General features: G+C 42.9%; 1 protein-coding gene across 1 annotated transcript in view; it reads right to left on the bottom strand.

Annotated features, from left to right (window-relative positions):
* Nucleotides 1-7,269, bottom strand: part of LRRC75A (leucine rich repeat containing 75A) — a 52,196-nt gene extending 44,927 nt beyond the window's left edge. The window contains exon 1 of the mRNA XM_015814800.1: nt 6,964-7,269. Within this exon, the coding sequence (XP_015670286.1) occupies nt 6,964-7,269 (306 nt within the window). The remainder of the gene's footprint in view (nt 1-6,963) is intronic.
* Nucleotides 7,270-13,413: the final 6,144 nt, after the last annotated feature.

Below are 13,413 nucleotides of genomic sequence, written 5' to 3'. Positions count from 1 at the left end.
TGAAGAGGATGTGTAGTGTCCCAGATAAAACAGGAAGCCATATAAAACAGGAAGCCAGAGAAGTCTGCTATATGTGGTAAGAAAGGAACTGATGGGCAATTTCCTAGGAGAAAGATCCTTTCAAGGGTCTTTATCCAGGTCAGTTGGTGACTTTAGCAGAATCCTTTTTTAAGGAGACTGAAAAATTCCATCAGATTCCCCTTATTCTCTGTTATGGCATTGGGCAAAGTCAGTTCAGGTTGTTCAGCAGTGAAATATAACCTATTCTGAAATTTTGGCACTAGGGCGAAATTAGTTACAAACCTAAATTTGATTTTATTATTTACTACATAAATAATAATTCATGACACAACAGATAAAATTGCACTGTCACTCCTACTTACAGTAGAAAATATTCGAAGTAAATACCTAGTAGGTCAATCCTTTACCTCATTATTATGACTTGTAAGTGGTTCTTTATTGGACTTCTGAAAACTGTTCTAGGGTAACAGACTATAGATATTTGACGGTGTTTTATTAAATGATATAATACAGTTATTCCATCTAAGATGCTTCTGAGAGACTCTCACCATCCCGTAGAATCAAAATAGGTTTCAGATGAATCTCTCAATACAATCAGTTATCTTACATGTACCAAATTTTAAGAGTAGAACTCTAAACTTTCTGCTCTTACTGTAGCATTTTTGCATATCTACTCAAAACAGCCAGTGCAAGTTAAGCCGTTAAGATGTCAGGCAAAGTACAGAAAGAACTCGGTTGTAGTCTACTTTCAGGCCATAGAACCACACTGAGTAATCAGCTCTCCCAGAGATTTTTTGTTGTGAGGGAAGGCTACAATCTACACCTGAACAAAAAGTGGTTTATAAATCTAATAAATGAAATTTTCATTTCAGAGCTGGTTCCCAAAGCCATGGTTCAGACTTTGGCTGCACAAAATAAGGATGCCTATAAAAGTGCACAGAATGACAAAATAATATACTTCATCCTACACATTCCCCTCTCCCATGTACTCCACAAAGTGCAGCATAGAATATGGTCTGTAAGTGTCTGGAACTTGTATTTAGAGGAATGATTTTTGTCAGCAAAGCATGCAACATATAGTAGAGATGCCATAGTACAGAACATTTATTTTATGAAATAATTAACCAGAAACTATATCAATAAAACATAGTTATTTTCTGCAATACTGTTCCAGATTTCATGCCAATCCAAAGTCCTTGTCAATAACTGTTACCACTATCAATTAACAGTGCTAACAAGCACCTTGGATACTATACTGTGTTCAAATATGGTAGGAGATATCCAATTGGTGTATAGTTTTCAGTAGAAAGCCATGTTTTTCTGGCCTAAATGCCCATTTGGCAATTTCAAAGAAAAGCAGTTGTCCAACCACATAGTGTATTTTTTCTAGATGTCTAGGTGTCCTAGTGGAGAATCACTTAAGTATGGACCAGCAGTGTGCTGCAGGTACCAAAAAAGCCAATGCAATACTAGGCTGCATCCACAGGTGGATAGCATCAAGATCACAAGAAGGAATAATACTGCTTTATACCATATTAATAAGGCCTCACTTGGAATATTGATCCAGTTCTGGTCACAATACAAAAAAGATGCTAAGATCCTAGGGGGTGTGCAGAGAAGAGCAACAAAGATGATAAAGGGTCTGCAGGCTAGATCGTATGATAAACGGTTGAGGGAGCTAGGGGTGTGTAGCCTATCAAAGAGAAGGATTGGGATGACATAATAGCTGTCTTCCTGTACTTGAGGAGTTGGCACAGCAAAGAGGGTTATCAAAAGGCAGAACAAGAATGGATGGAAGCTTGTTAAAGAGAGATCCAGCCTAGAACTAAGGAGAAATTTCCTGACAGCGAGAACAAGTAATGAAAAAAAAAGCTTGCCTCCTGGAGCTGTGGGTGCTCCATCGCTAGAAGCTTTCAAGAATTGACTGGACAACTGTTTGATTGAGATGATATAAGGTCTCCTGCCTTGAGCAGGGGGTTGGACTAGAAGACTTCCAAAGTCCCTTCCAGTCCTATGATTCTATGTTTATGTAGGTTATGGTTACCCAATCTATATTATGCATTTCCTTGTAGAAACACATGGGGATAGGGACATAAAATAGCTTCCATGAAAAACTTCCAAGGAAGGAAGGAAGATTGTACAATCTGTCCAGACAGCACACACCCACACCAAGCAGATCTTGACTAATATACAACTTGCCACTGTTTTCCTTGTGAATTGCTGCATCTTCCAGATCTACATGCTAGACTGAAAACTCCCATTATGGAGTTTTCTCTATGGCCTGCAATCTAACCCTCAAGGCTAGCATTTGTACTTGTGCATTTGCTGAGCAATAAGGCTATGCATTAAACATAAATCCTCACAGCACAAATGGCTGCAAGTCTAGCTACAAAGTGAGCACATGTGAATGTATGTACATATGAAACCACCACCCATCTCAAAGCTTTACTCCTATTATTTCTTCACTTAGGTTGAATTCTGAATTCTTCTCCTGGAACTCACATTTGTTCCTGTCTCTTCCACAATATCCTTCCCTTATTATTTGACTCAGTTAAGTGCCAGATCCTTTTATTTCTTGACGCTTCAACGGTTCCATCTTTGGCTTTCTCTGCATTTTGACCCTCTCTCATACACCTCTAAGAGCTTCCAAATGCTTCCACTTTCATACAACTGATGAATGGACTGGTAGAAAACCAGTCCACCTAGCAACAGGCAAGCTGGGTTTTTGATCTCTGCCTCCCCATCAGCATTTCTTCCCAAGAACAGAAGGAATTAATGCATAAGATGGTATGAGCATCTTCCAACAGGCATCTGGAATAGAGCCCACAAAAATCCCTTCCCCCTTTTATTTATTTTTATGCAGTCTTTAGTTGATCCCCCTTCATTTTATTAAGAATTAATATTTCATTTTCATCTCTTGAGAAAGGGCAAATTTGCACAATGGTTATACAGGATTTCCAACTTACATAGTACATGCTCTGGGCTGGGCCTTTTTAACTCTTGCCTACCCAAGAGATGAGAGAAAGGAGCACCCAGCAGCCACTGTGTCAGGTTCAACACCTTACAAAGAACATTTGTCCTAGCATTTGGAACAGACATTTGCCCAGTTTATCAGCAAACATTGAGAATAAATGGGCCAACAGCTTCTAAGAGTGCTACTTCACATGGGTGAGCCAGCTTTTGCAAACTTTTAAACATTCCACACCTTGGAATCTCCCAACAAATAAAGCAAATACGTCTGTAGCTAGCCTGTGTCACTAATAGCATTTGAAAAGCACTGAATACAGAGCTGAGATTTCAAATACGACGCTGGCAAACTGCTGTGCTGTAATCAGTAATAATTTAATGCAATCACGGCAGGTATAAGAATACCTGAAATACATAAGAGTCTTCTCAACTGGGGACTGTTCCTTCCAAGCAAAAATCAAAACACCAGGAACCATAAAACCGAATTATAGTAGCTGCATGGCCACTCTATAAAGGGAAAAGGATTGTGCAAGGGGCAACTGTGCAAGGAGTTTGCTACAACTGGGGGGTTGAAGAATAAAATGTTAAAAGATACTCCCCCTCCCATACACACACACACACATATGCCGTACCTTGAATTTTAAACAGCTTAGGTGACGAGAAGGCAACTTATGCCTTTGGGCACCAATTTGCCCACAGTCACCTTCTATGGTATTTGCTAAGCTCCTTGCTCCAATTTTTTTCTTTTCTTAAAATCTTCCATTTTAAAGAAATGGAAATTCGGCACATTGCAAAGCAAAGTCCCTGCAACCAGCAGACATTTGGGTCCCCACAGGAATTCTTACAAAATAAAACCGATGAATGGCTGCAGCTTAGTGCTCTTCTTGGGAAGTGTACTCATCTGTAAAATTAATGTTTTGTAGCTGGCCCCATTCACTATGACAGCCCCTCTGCAAATGCCCAAACACCCCTCCCTCATGGGGGTAGTTTATTAGCAAATGATAACACATGTTATCATAATCCAACCATTTTCTAGCCTTCATCTCAATAATATTAAAGTATCTGTTGCAATCCAAGACTTGGTTCTGGTCTCAATCAATCAGAATAGAGCTGGAAGGGACCTTGGAGGTCTTCTAGTCCAACCCCCTGCTCAGGCAGGAGACCCTATACCAGTGATGGCGAACCTTTTAGAGACCAAGTGCCCAAATTGCAACCCAAAACCCACTTATGTATCGTTGGGTGCCGGGTGGGCATGGCTCATTGGGTGGGTGTGGCCAATTAGGTGGCCGTGGCCCATTGGGTGGGCATAGCTGCAGTGGTAACGGCAGACTGGGTGGGACTAAAAAGTTCAACCAATCAATTCCAACTTTGCGAGATCTTTTTTTTTCCACGAGAAGTTGAAATTGATTGATTGATTGAACCTTTTTTTTTTTTTTTGCACATGGCAGTGGAGGCCTAAAGTGAAAAGGTTTTATAAAACCCAGCTGAAGGCCTAGGACTGGGGCAACAGCATGCGTGCCCACAGAGAGGGCTCTGCGTGCCACCTCTGGCACGCGTGCCATAAGTTCGCCACCACAGCCCTATACCATTTCAGACAGGTGGCTGTCCAGTCTTTTCTTAAAACCCTTCAATGATGAAGCACCCACAACTTGCCTTTTTTCAGACTGTTTTTCCAATCTTCAGTCCTACTTTTACATTTTAGTGCAGTCTGGGGGGGGGATCTATCCTAGAAATGCTACTTTAAGAAACTCAATAAATAAGAAGTCTTCCTAAGGAGCAATTTCCAAGCTGAGCTGAAGAAACCACACATGGAAAGGGATTTTAATAGCCAGACAATCAAGAGATTTGGATGTCTCTGATATTGTCAGTTATTATGGTTCCCACCAGAACAGAGCTTATTTTGTTAATTCTCTCATTTGTATTCCCTCTCTGGAACATCCAATTCAGCTAAACTGGTGACCCTTTGGCTAAGATCTCCCAAAGGAACATAACAAATTAAAAACAATTCCTGTTCTGGGGGAAAGCTGGAAACTGTAATGGGAGAGAGACAAACTGGGAATTGTCAGCACCCCAAAAAGATGATTTATATAGGTTTGGGAGGCTGAGGTTAATTTTAAACAGGAGAAATTAATTTTATGAACCCAACTTAAATGAAATGTACTCCTGCGGGGCTCCGTGCACTGCAACCGTGCAAGGAAATATGTCAAGTAATCCACAGGGTTCACTAGGCCAGTCCAGATTCCCTTTAATTAATTCTCAACAAATGTAATTCAATTACTGCCAAGAAACATCGGGCAGCGGGATTTAAACATGTTGTTAATCTCTGTACTGTAGCAAAAAACAAAGCAAAACAGAAAACAATTATACCAGCATTTGCATTTGATCTTGGCAAGTATGGCATAAGATTCATCTACCTCAAATCCCCCCATCTTTATAGCTGATATACAAATAATCTTCCATATAAGAGTCTTTTTTCCTGTATATACACTTGCAAATCAACTAGGCTGCCTTTGCTACTAAAGAAAAATCTGCAAGCTATGAATCAACATATCTAGAGAAGAGAGAAAAACCTGAACACATCAGATACAGTAGTGAGTGCCAGAATTTCTCTCTGTCAGACGCAGAATAAAGTCAATCAAATAATCCTTGCTACACTTTCCACATACCAGGTCAAGTGATATAAATTGATAGGAGTTTCACTGGGCAGATTATGCAGTCCAATTGTTTTCAACCCATCCATCTGTCTAAAAAAATACTATGCTCTATATCTGGACATTTCCTTTATTATTGCTTTTAGTGCCCTGCAGAGGTCCAGACTTGAAGAGAAAAAGATGATCCAAAGGACCCATAAACATGCATGTAACATTTGTTGACTATCCTTCAAGTTCTCTTTTCCTTGAAACATATGACAGCTGTGGAGGGGAGCCATGTAAGCCCAGGAAAAAATACGTCACCTTTAAAAAGTTGCCAACAGGTGCTTACATGTGCACTTACGGATGTTCTGAATCACTTCTCCCTTCACACCTGGATTTCTACACAGCCCCTTAAATGCCAGACAGGAAAAGTATCCCATACAATTCGTTCCAGGGGTCACCAAGCCCACCAATGGTAAAAAAAACAATGACTGAGCTACAGCTTGCTTAACCATGCTTTACTGTGGCATTAGATAGATTTTAGACCTCAGAAAAGCTTGGTTTGCAACTTTTACTGGTTTAGTAAAAGATCTAAACTCTATCACAACTTTGAAGAAAATCTTCTTTTCATCTTCTAAGGTGACTTACCATGAGTTTCACCCTAACTGAAACCAGCTCCTTGGTGGGAAGGACCACAGTCAGCTCCAACCTACCTGAGTTTCTCTACAGAGTAAGAAAATGCAAAAATGACTATGCTGTGACAGAGCTGAGAACTGAATGGATGCAAAGATTACTTTGAAGAGACCTTTGTACAAACAGCTATTCTTTATTTGCTCGCTGTGGTACATAATCCTATTTTGATCTTACAGAATGTGGAGGACATTCTTTTCAGGGACCCCCAACCCTTCTTCACTCAAGATAAGTCACTGAAATCCCCTTTGCAAATTCATTCAAGAGCTTCCTTTTTCAACTGTATCTCTTGGCTTCACGCCCAAGAATCTTCCTGGTTCAAAGTCAAATGGAGAACTTTGCCAATCTGCCACATTGGCTAACGCCTCTCAGCCAGTAGCTATGCCAACTTCACCATAACCCACTCCCAATTTCTCATTTCCAAATTCCTCCACTTCAGTGGGTCAAACCCCAAGTCTATTAGCTGGTTAGAACAATTCTCTGGCTTTCTCGGTTAAGTACATACATAATAAGCCAAGCATCTCCAATATGCCCAGCGGGAACTAAGGTCCAGTACACGCATCCAGATATCTGCTACTGTTGTTGGAGTGTGTCAGTCGTCGTCCCCCCCCCCCCCCCGCCCAAGATTCCTGCTGCGATCCCATCTTCTTACCTGGCGCAGGTACTTCAGCAGATCAGTCGCCTCCTCGTGCCTGCCTTGTTTCACCATCCTCAGCATATCTTGGATCAGGACGATCCGGCGATGGTACGGGGGGAGGCTGCCGCCGCTGCCGCCAGCCCCTTTGCCAAACTTTTCGCTCGATCGGACTACGAGGGACGCCAAGAAGTTTCCGCGCTCCCGAGAAGGCAAAATCCGTCGGCGACTGGCGGAGAGGGGACCCTGGGGGCTGCTGCTGCTGCTACTACCGCTACCGGCGGAGCCGGGCAGCGAGCAACCCTTGGTCTGTTTGGCGCCCATACTGGAGCAAAGCCCACTCTTCCCCTCTCTCTCTCTCTCTTTCTCTCTCTCCCGGCCTTCAGGAGGACATCCTCGGCTCCTGCCCAGAGAGAGAGGCTAAGCCGAGCAGCCGCAGCGCCGAGAGGACAGAAAGGACGGCGTCTCCGAGCATCTCCTGTCAGCACAGCGGATGGATGGATGCCCTCTCCGGCTCTTCACGCGGGACGAGCTGCCTACCAGCCTGTCTGCTCTCGTCCTTCCTCCACCCTTTCGCTCAAGAACCTCCCGAGCGTCCGCCCGCTAGCTTCGGGCGCAACTTCGGGGAAACTGTTGCACATCCGGACCGAGCGCAGAATGGGCGTCGCCGGAGTCGGGAGGAGGTATGCGCGGGCCGGGCGAGGGCAATCGCAGCCCAGCCGTGCCGAGCCGCCAACGGCGAACGAGCCAGGCCGCCTCCCTCCTTCTCCTTCTCCTCCTCCTCCTCCCCCGCTACGATCCGCCTCGAGCTGCAACTGGGCTGGGCCAGTCACAACCCCTTCCTGGCTGGTCGCGTCTCTGCCTGCCTGCCTGCCTGCCTGCCTGCCTGCGCGCGCCCGTCCTTCTGGCTACCCTCCTCGCTCCGCCTGCCGAAGGGGGCGAAAATGCACAACCGCCGCCGCCTCCTGTTTTGGCCGGGAGCACGTGACGAGCGTCTCTCTCTGAGCACGTGCAGAGCGCGCGTCCTCTCTGGCGCGAAAGGAGCCGAACAATATCTCCTGTGAGAAGGCGGGGAAGGCAGAGGGAGCGACTGAGCGGATCTCGGCTTCGCTTCCGCCGCCAGCGAGAGAGCGAGCGAGCGAGCGGGCGAATTCCTTCTGTCCTCTGGCTGCGCGCCGCTCGCCGGAAAGTAGCGTCTGGAACAGCCGCTGCACGCTCTGCCTTCTCTGGCTCTCGAACTCCCCACCCGAAGCCTAGTTCCCAACGCGCGGATCGCACTGACAGGGAGGCGGGTTGGTCCGGCCCCGCCCTTCGATTAAAAAAACAAAACAGATTGAGGCTTCTTGCTTCGCAAGGGCGTCGTGATCTCTCGAGGTCTGAAAGCGTCGTCTTGGGGAACGGGGGCGGCCGCCAAGGGATCTCAAGGCAAGAGGTGGTACGTTGAGTAGCTCACTGGCATTTTAGGTCCAGTGACCATGAAGATGCTCACAGTCATGGTTGTCCCGAAGTGCTTTTTCAAAAGGCAACTGGACTTTGTTTTTCCTTGAAGACGTTTCGCTTCTCATCCCAGAAGCTTCAAGGAAAAACAAAGTCCAGTTCTGAAGAAGCTTCTGGGCTGAGAAGCGAAACGTCTTCAAGGAAAAACAAAGTCCAGTTGCCTTTTGAAAAAGCACTTTGGGTTAGGTCCAGTGAATTCAGACAACCTGCTAACCCCGAGTTGCAAAAAAAAATAGGTACTTCATTGCATAACTCATCACGCTGAACCACTTGATTCAATTTGTAAGACAATTTTTGGTTTCCCACAAGATAACCCAAACTCATTTTAGCCTAGATTAGCATACTGAATTCAGGCTATCCACTCTGTGTATCATTATCAATTTTATTCAGATCCTATCTTCTCTCTGAGTGTTGGATGGGGGGGGGGAGTCTTGACTAGTTTTATTCTCTGGTAGCTTTGACTGAGAAATTCACTGAAATCAGATAATTTTGTGAGCAGATTGCTATTTCTTATCTCTTAAAACTAAGAAGTTCTATTTGTGGCCCTTTAAATAACTCAGGACGGTACGTACAACCAGAGTTTTCCTTCAGAATATTGTCTATTATTCTTTGTCTCTAACTTAATGGTTTCATCTTACAAATCAGTGAGCCACCATGACACCACTTTAACCTTTTGATACCTTTGGATCAATCCTAACTCCCCAGAACTGCCTGGACAAGTCTCTGCAATTTGCCTGCGAGATTTCAAAAGTGATTTATCACTTGCATAGCTGGAAATTAGGGTGTTTTTTTTAAAAGGAGATTTCCTCTAACTAGTCTTATTTATTTATTTATTTATTTATTTATTAATTGTATTTATATCCCGCCCTTCTCCTTTCGGACTCAGGGCGGCTGACAAATGATAAAAAGCTAACATATTACACCTAGTTAAAATTTGATTAAAATGAAATATTTGAGAATGTCAAATTTAAAAGTAATTAAAACCCCTATAAAATCCCCTAGGCCAGTCCCGCTTGCNTCCCACAGAGAAGGCCCTCCCCCTTGGGGTCGCCAGCCGGCACTGTCTGGCTGACGGTACCCTGAGGAGACCCACTCTGTGAGAGCGTACAGGTCGGTGGGGGGTAATCTGTGGCAGGAGGCGGTCTCGAAGGTAACCAGGTCCGGTGCCATGGAGCGCTTTAAAGATAATAACCATCACCTTGAAGCGCACCCGGAAGATTTCATTGCATTGCTGTGTGGTTTAGTGCTCTAACTATAGTATTACAACAATTCTTCTCTGTAGTTACTCTTCAGTTTCTTACAGATTTTCAGCTTCTCTGAGATTCGCTTTTAAAAATGGTATTCCAAATCCCATGGAACCTCCTTTCCTAGTCAGAAATAATGAACAGTATACATATTGTGAATTGATTTTCCATTGGGAAATATTATTTGAATCAACCCAACAACACTCCCAATTATACACAGCTGAGACAATCAAAATTATGAAAACGGACATCTCTGTTAATATCTGTACTACATTTGTTCATGAAACAAAGCCTGTCAGGCATGAAGAATCAGGACATGTTAAGTTCCAGTTAAGCTAATTTATTGCTGATGCTTATACACAAGAATCTAGTCAACTAACAGACAATATTAAATTGGCATTAGATAAGAGTTAATGGAATTCAAGGGGGCGGACTTGGATTGCTTGTGGGAACATAAGGACTCCAGGCTAATTCCTTTCTTGATTCCGCCCCAGGCTCTGCCTCTTCTCTTACAAAGACATAGCCAACCTTGAGTAATGTCAGAAAGCAGTATTAGACTTGGACAAAAGAATTACATAAAACTCAACAACCTTAGCTAAACTGGGAGATTAAAAAGACTGGCAAACCACTTCTGTGTTGGTCCCTGGAAACAATATGGCTGTGTTCATAGGTACATAACCATACATTTCATGTTTCTGAAACATACATCTTTATAGGACAAAAGCTTCTAATTCTGGTATCTATTCCCCATTCTAATGTCAATGTACTTTTTTTGTAATTACTTTCAAAATTAGTAAGAAACTTCTCAAAATACTCAGAGGCTGGACACAAGACTGCAGTTATAAACTGTAATGTCATAATGAATATTTGATCCTTTAAGGTTCCAACTATGACAGTATTCTAAGGTTCAAATATAACTGTGTAAATATAACTAATTATGAAATTATACCGAGGTATAAAAACATTAATACCAAATGAATTCTAGGATCTCAGAGGATTCTCCCCCTGGTTTTCAGAGGAACTTACAGAGTTGAAGTGAAATAAGACATAAGAGCACTTCTAGAGAAAGGAAAAGGGCAAATTTGGCCAGAAATAGATTAAGAAACTTTATTAAGGTTTATGAGGGCAATTTGGAAATAAACCTCCATTTGGTTATCAATGGCAGACACTCGCAGACACAGAATTTTTATTATACACATTAGAAAACTACAACATTACATTACTTTTTGATATAATCGCCATTCAAATTGAGGCACGTCATAACGTCTTACAAAGTTTGAAATTCCTTAGCAGGCAAGCATTATCGTAAACAAACACCACACCGGAAGTGGTATCATAGAAAATCTCACCAAATGTGAAGATGCCAAAGGAGTGCTGCTAGTGAAGTTCATGGAACGTGGTTCGACCATCAATTCAGAAGTCTACTGTGAAACGTTACGAAAACTCAGACGAGCCATCCATAACAAGTGTTGGGGCATGCTGACTTCCGGTGTGGTGTTGGTTCACGATAATGCTCGCCCGCACACTGCAGTTCTCTTGGGATATTTTTGATCAACACCCTCCCCCCCCATAGCCCAGATTCGGCGCCGAGCAACTACTGCTAAGGAATTTCAAACCTTGTAAGATGTTATGACAAGTGCCTCAATTTGAATGGCAATTATGTCGAAAAATAATGTAATGTTGTAGTTTTCTGTGTCTGCGAGTGCCTGTCATTGATAACCAAACGGAAGTTAATTTCCAAATTGCCTTTGTACCATGAAAATAAGAAAGGCAAAACATAGGTATTTTTCCACTCTATTTGCATCAACAAATTGCTCTTTGGCAGTCCTGTTTAAGGTAGCCCATTCTTCCTAGATAAGAGTGGGTCAGATCATTTGACCTTTGAAAGGACTTCTTGAGAAACCTATTGGATAAGGTTGTTTGGATTTACTCTGAGTTGAACTCTACCCATCCACGTCCTGTGGTTATCTGAAATGAGTTTAGCCTATTTGTCCGGAGGAATGGACAGAGTTCTTGAGACTATGAGTGTTGCCACTTGTGTATCAGATCCATGTCCTTCCTGGGTTGCACAAGGCCTTCCAGGAGGTTGTCTAGTCATTGGTGAATTCATTCTTGAGTGAGGTTTCCTCCTTAGGGAATCATTTCTGAGCCTTTCCAGCTTTCCCTTCGGCATGGTTGTGGAGGAAATGGGCAGGCTGCAGCTTCAGAGTGCTTTAAATCCAAGGTTTTCTGGATCTCTTTTAGTTGTGTTTCAGGCCTGAGCATAGGACCAAAACAATATTGATCACCCCTATGGTGGGACTAGGGTGGGAGTGGAATAGCCATCCTGACCCTCTTTGATTTCTTAGTGACCCTTGATACCATCAGTCATGGTATCCTTCTGGATGTGTTTGATTTTTCAAGTGGGAGACATGATATGCTTCCTTTTCTCCATGTTGGTTCCAGATGTTCATAATGTTGGGGAAAGGAGAGTCATTGACCCTTGCTTTGTGGGTACAGGTACCTCTCTGCACCCACTTAACATCTACAGTACATGACACCACTGAATGAGGTCATTGATATAGAGCTGGGTATCATCAGGTATACCCAAGCTGTCTTGGTATCTCGAAGGGTATGGATCAAAAACAGACTGAGAATTAAAGTTATCAAGACTGAGTAACTATGGATTTTGAGGCCTCTTGAATCTAGGGATTTTCTATCTTTGGTTCTGAATGTAGTTGTACACCCCATTGGTCTTACCATTAATTACACTAATAGATCTAGTATACATTTTGAGGGTATTCCTAATCTCTGTTTCCTCCTTGAAGGATAGGTGGCAGTCATGGTTTCCAGGATCTTCACATAAATCCATCTTATGCTTCAGTTACTCCAATTCCTGGATCAGGAGGTTATATTCACAGTCCCTCATATTTCAGTTTCCTTGTCTAGATTCCCTTGTGTTGTACATTGAAGATCACTTTGAAACTACAGCTGGTCCAGAACGCAGCAGCATAATTAGTACCTTGGTACACCCACATAGCATTGCTACTTTGTGAGCTACGCTGGTTGCCAGCAGGCTTTCAAGTGCAAGTCACTGGTTATCAAAGCACAGAACCTGGTTATTTGCAAGATCACCTATTTCTAATTATTTCAACCTGGTGAATAAAATCTGATAAACTTGGCATGCTCAGAGTCCTGTTACCCAAGCAATGTCATCTGGTGGGACTTAAAGACATGCCTTCTCTGTTGGTGCACCTGCACTATGGAATCTATTCCTCATAATATCCAGATGGCCCCAACATTGACTTTTTGAAGGTTTTGAAGACTTGGTTATTGCCCCAGGCATTGGGTGAGGAGGTCTTGTGGCCCATCTGGATCGTTGCTGGTTGTTGAATTGCATCTGGCAAAATTTGCTTTATGTTTGGTTTTATTTAATATTTTTGTAATATTGTATACTACTTTAAGTAGTTGCCTATCAAGTGGACAGTTATAAAAAGTGACTATATAAATTCACAGGACCAACAATATGGGTTCTTTTTTCCCATAGCCATAACCAACAACCTCACAAGTAGTTGATGTTTGGATGTCCACCATCAGTCCAATGTTTGATTTAGCAAGTCCCTTGGATGAAACTGCTGAAAGAATATTATGAAGGTGCTTTCTCTGGATCAAAGCCACAGGTGGTTGCAGAACTTCCAAAGTAGCCATGTTTCTTAATCAGAAGTTTATATTAGGATCTCCCATTTCA

Source organism: Protobothrops mucrosquamatus, unplaced genomic scaffold (genome assembly GCF_001527695.2).
Source record: "Protobothrops mucrosquamatus isolate PMUCROS unplaced genomic scaffold, P.Mucros_1.0 scaffold286, whole genome shotgun sequence".
Taxonomy (NCBI): domain Eukaryota; kingdom Metazoa; phylum Chordata; class Lepidosauria; order Squamata; family Viperidae; genus Protobothrops; species Protobothrops mucrosquamatus.
The sequence above is the reverse complement of the archived record's forward strand: the minus strand, read 5'-3'. Positions and strand labels throughout refer to the sequence as shown.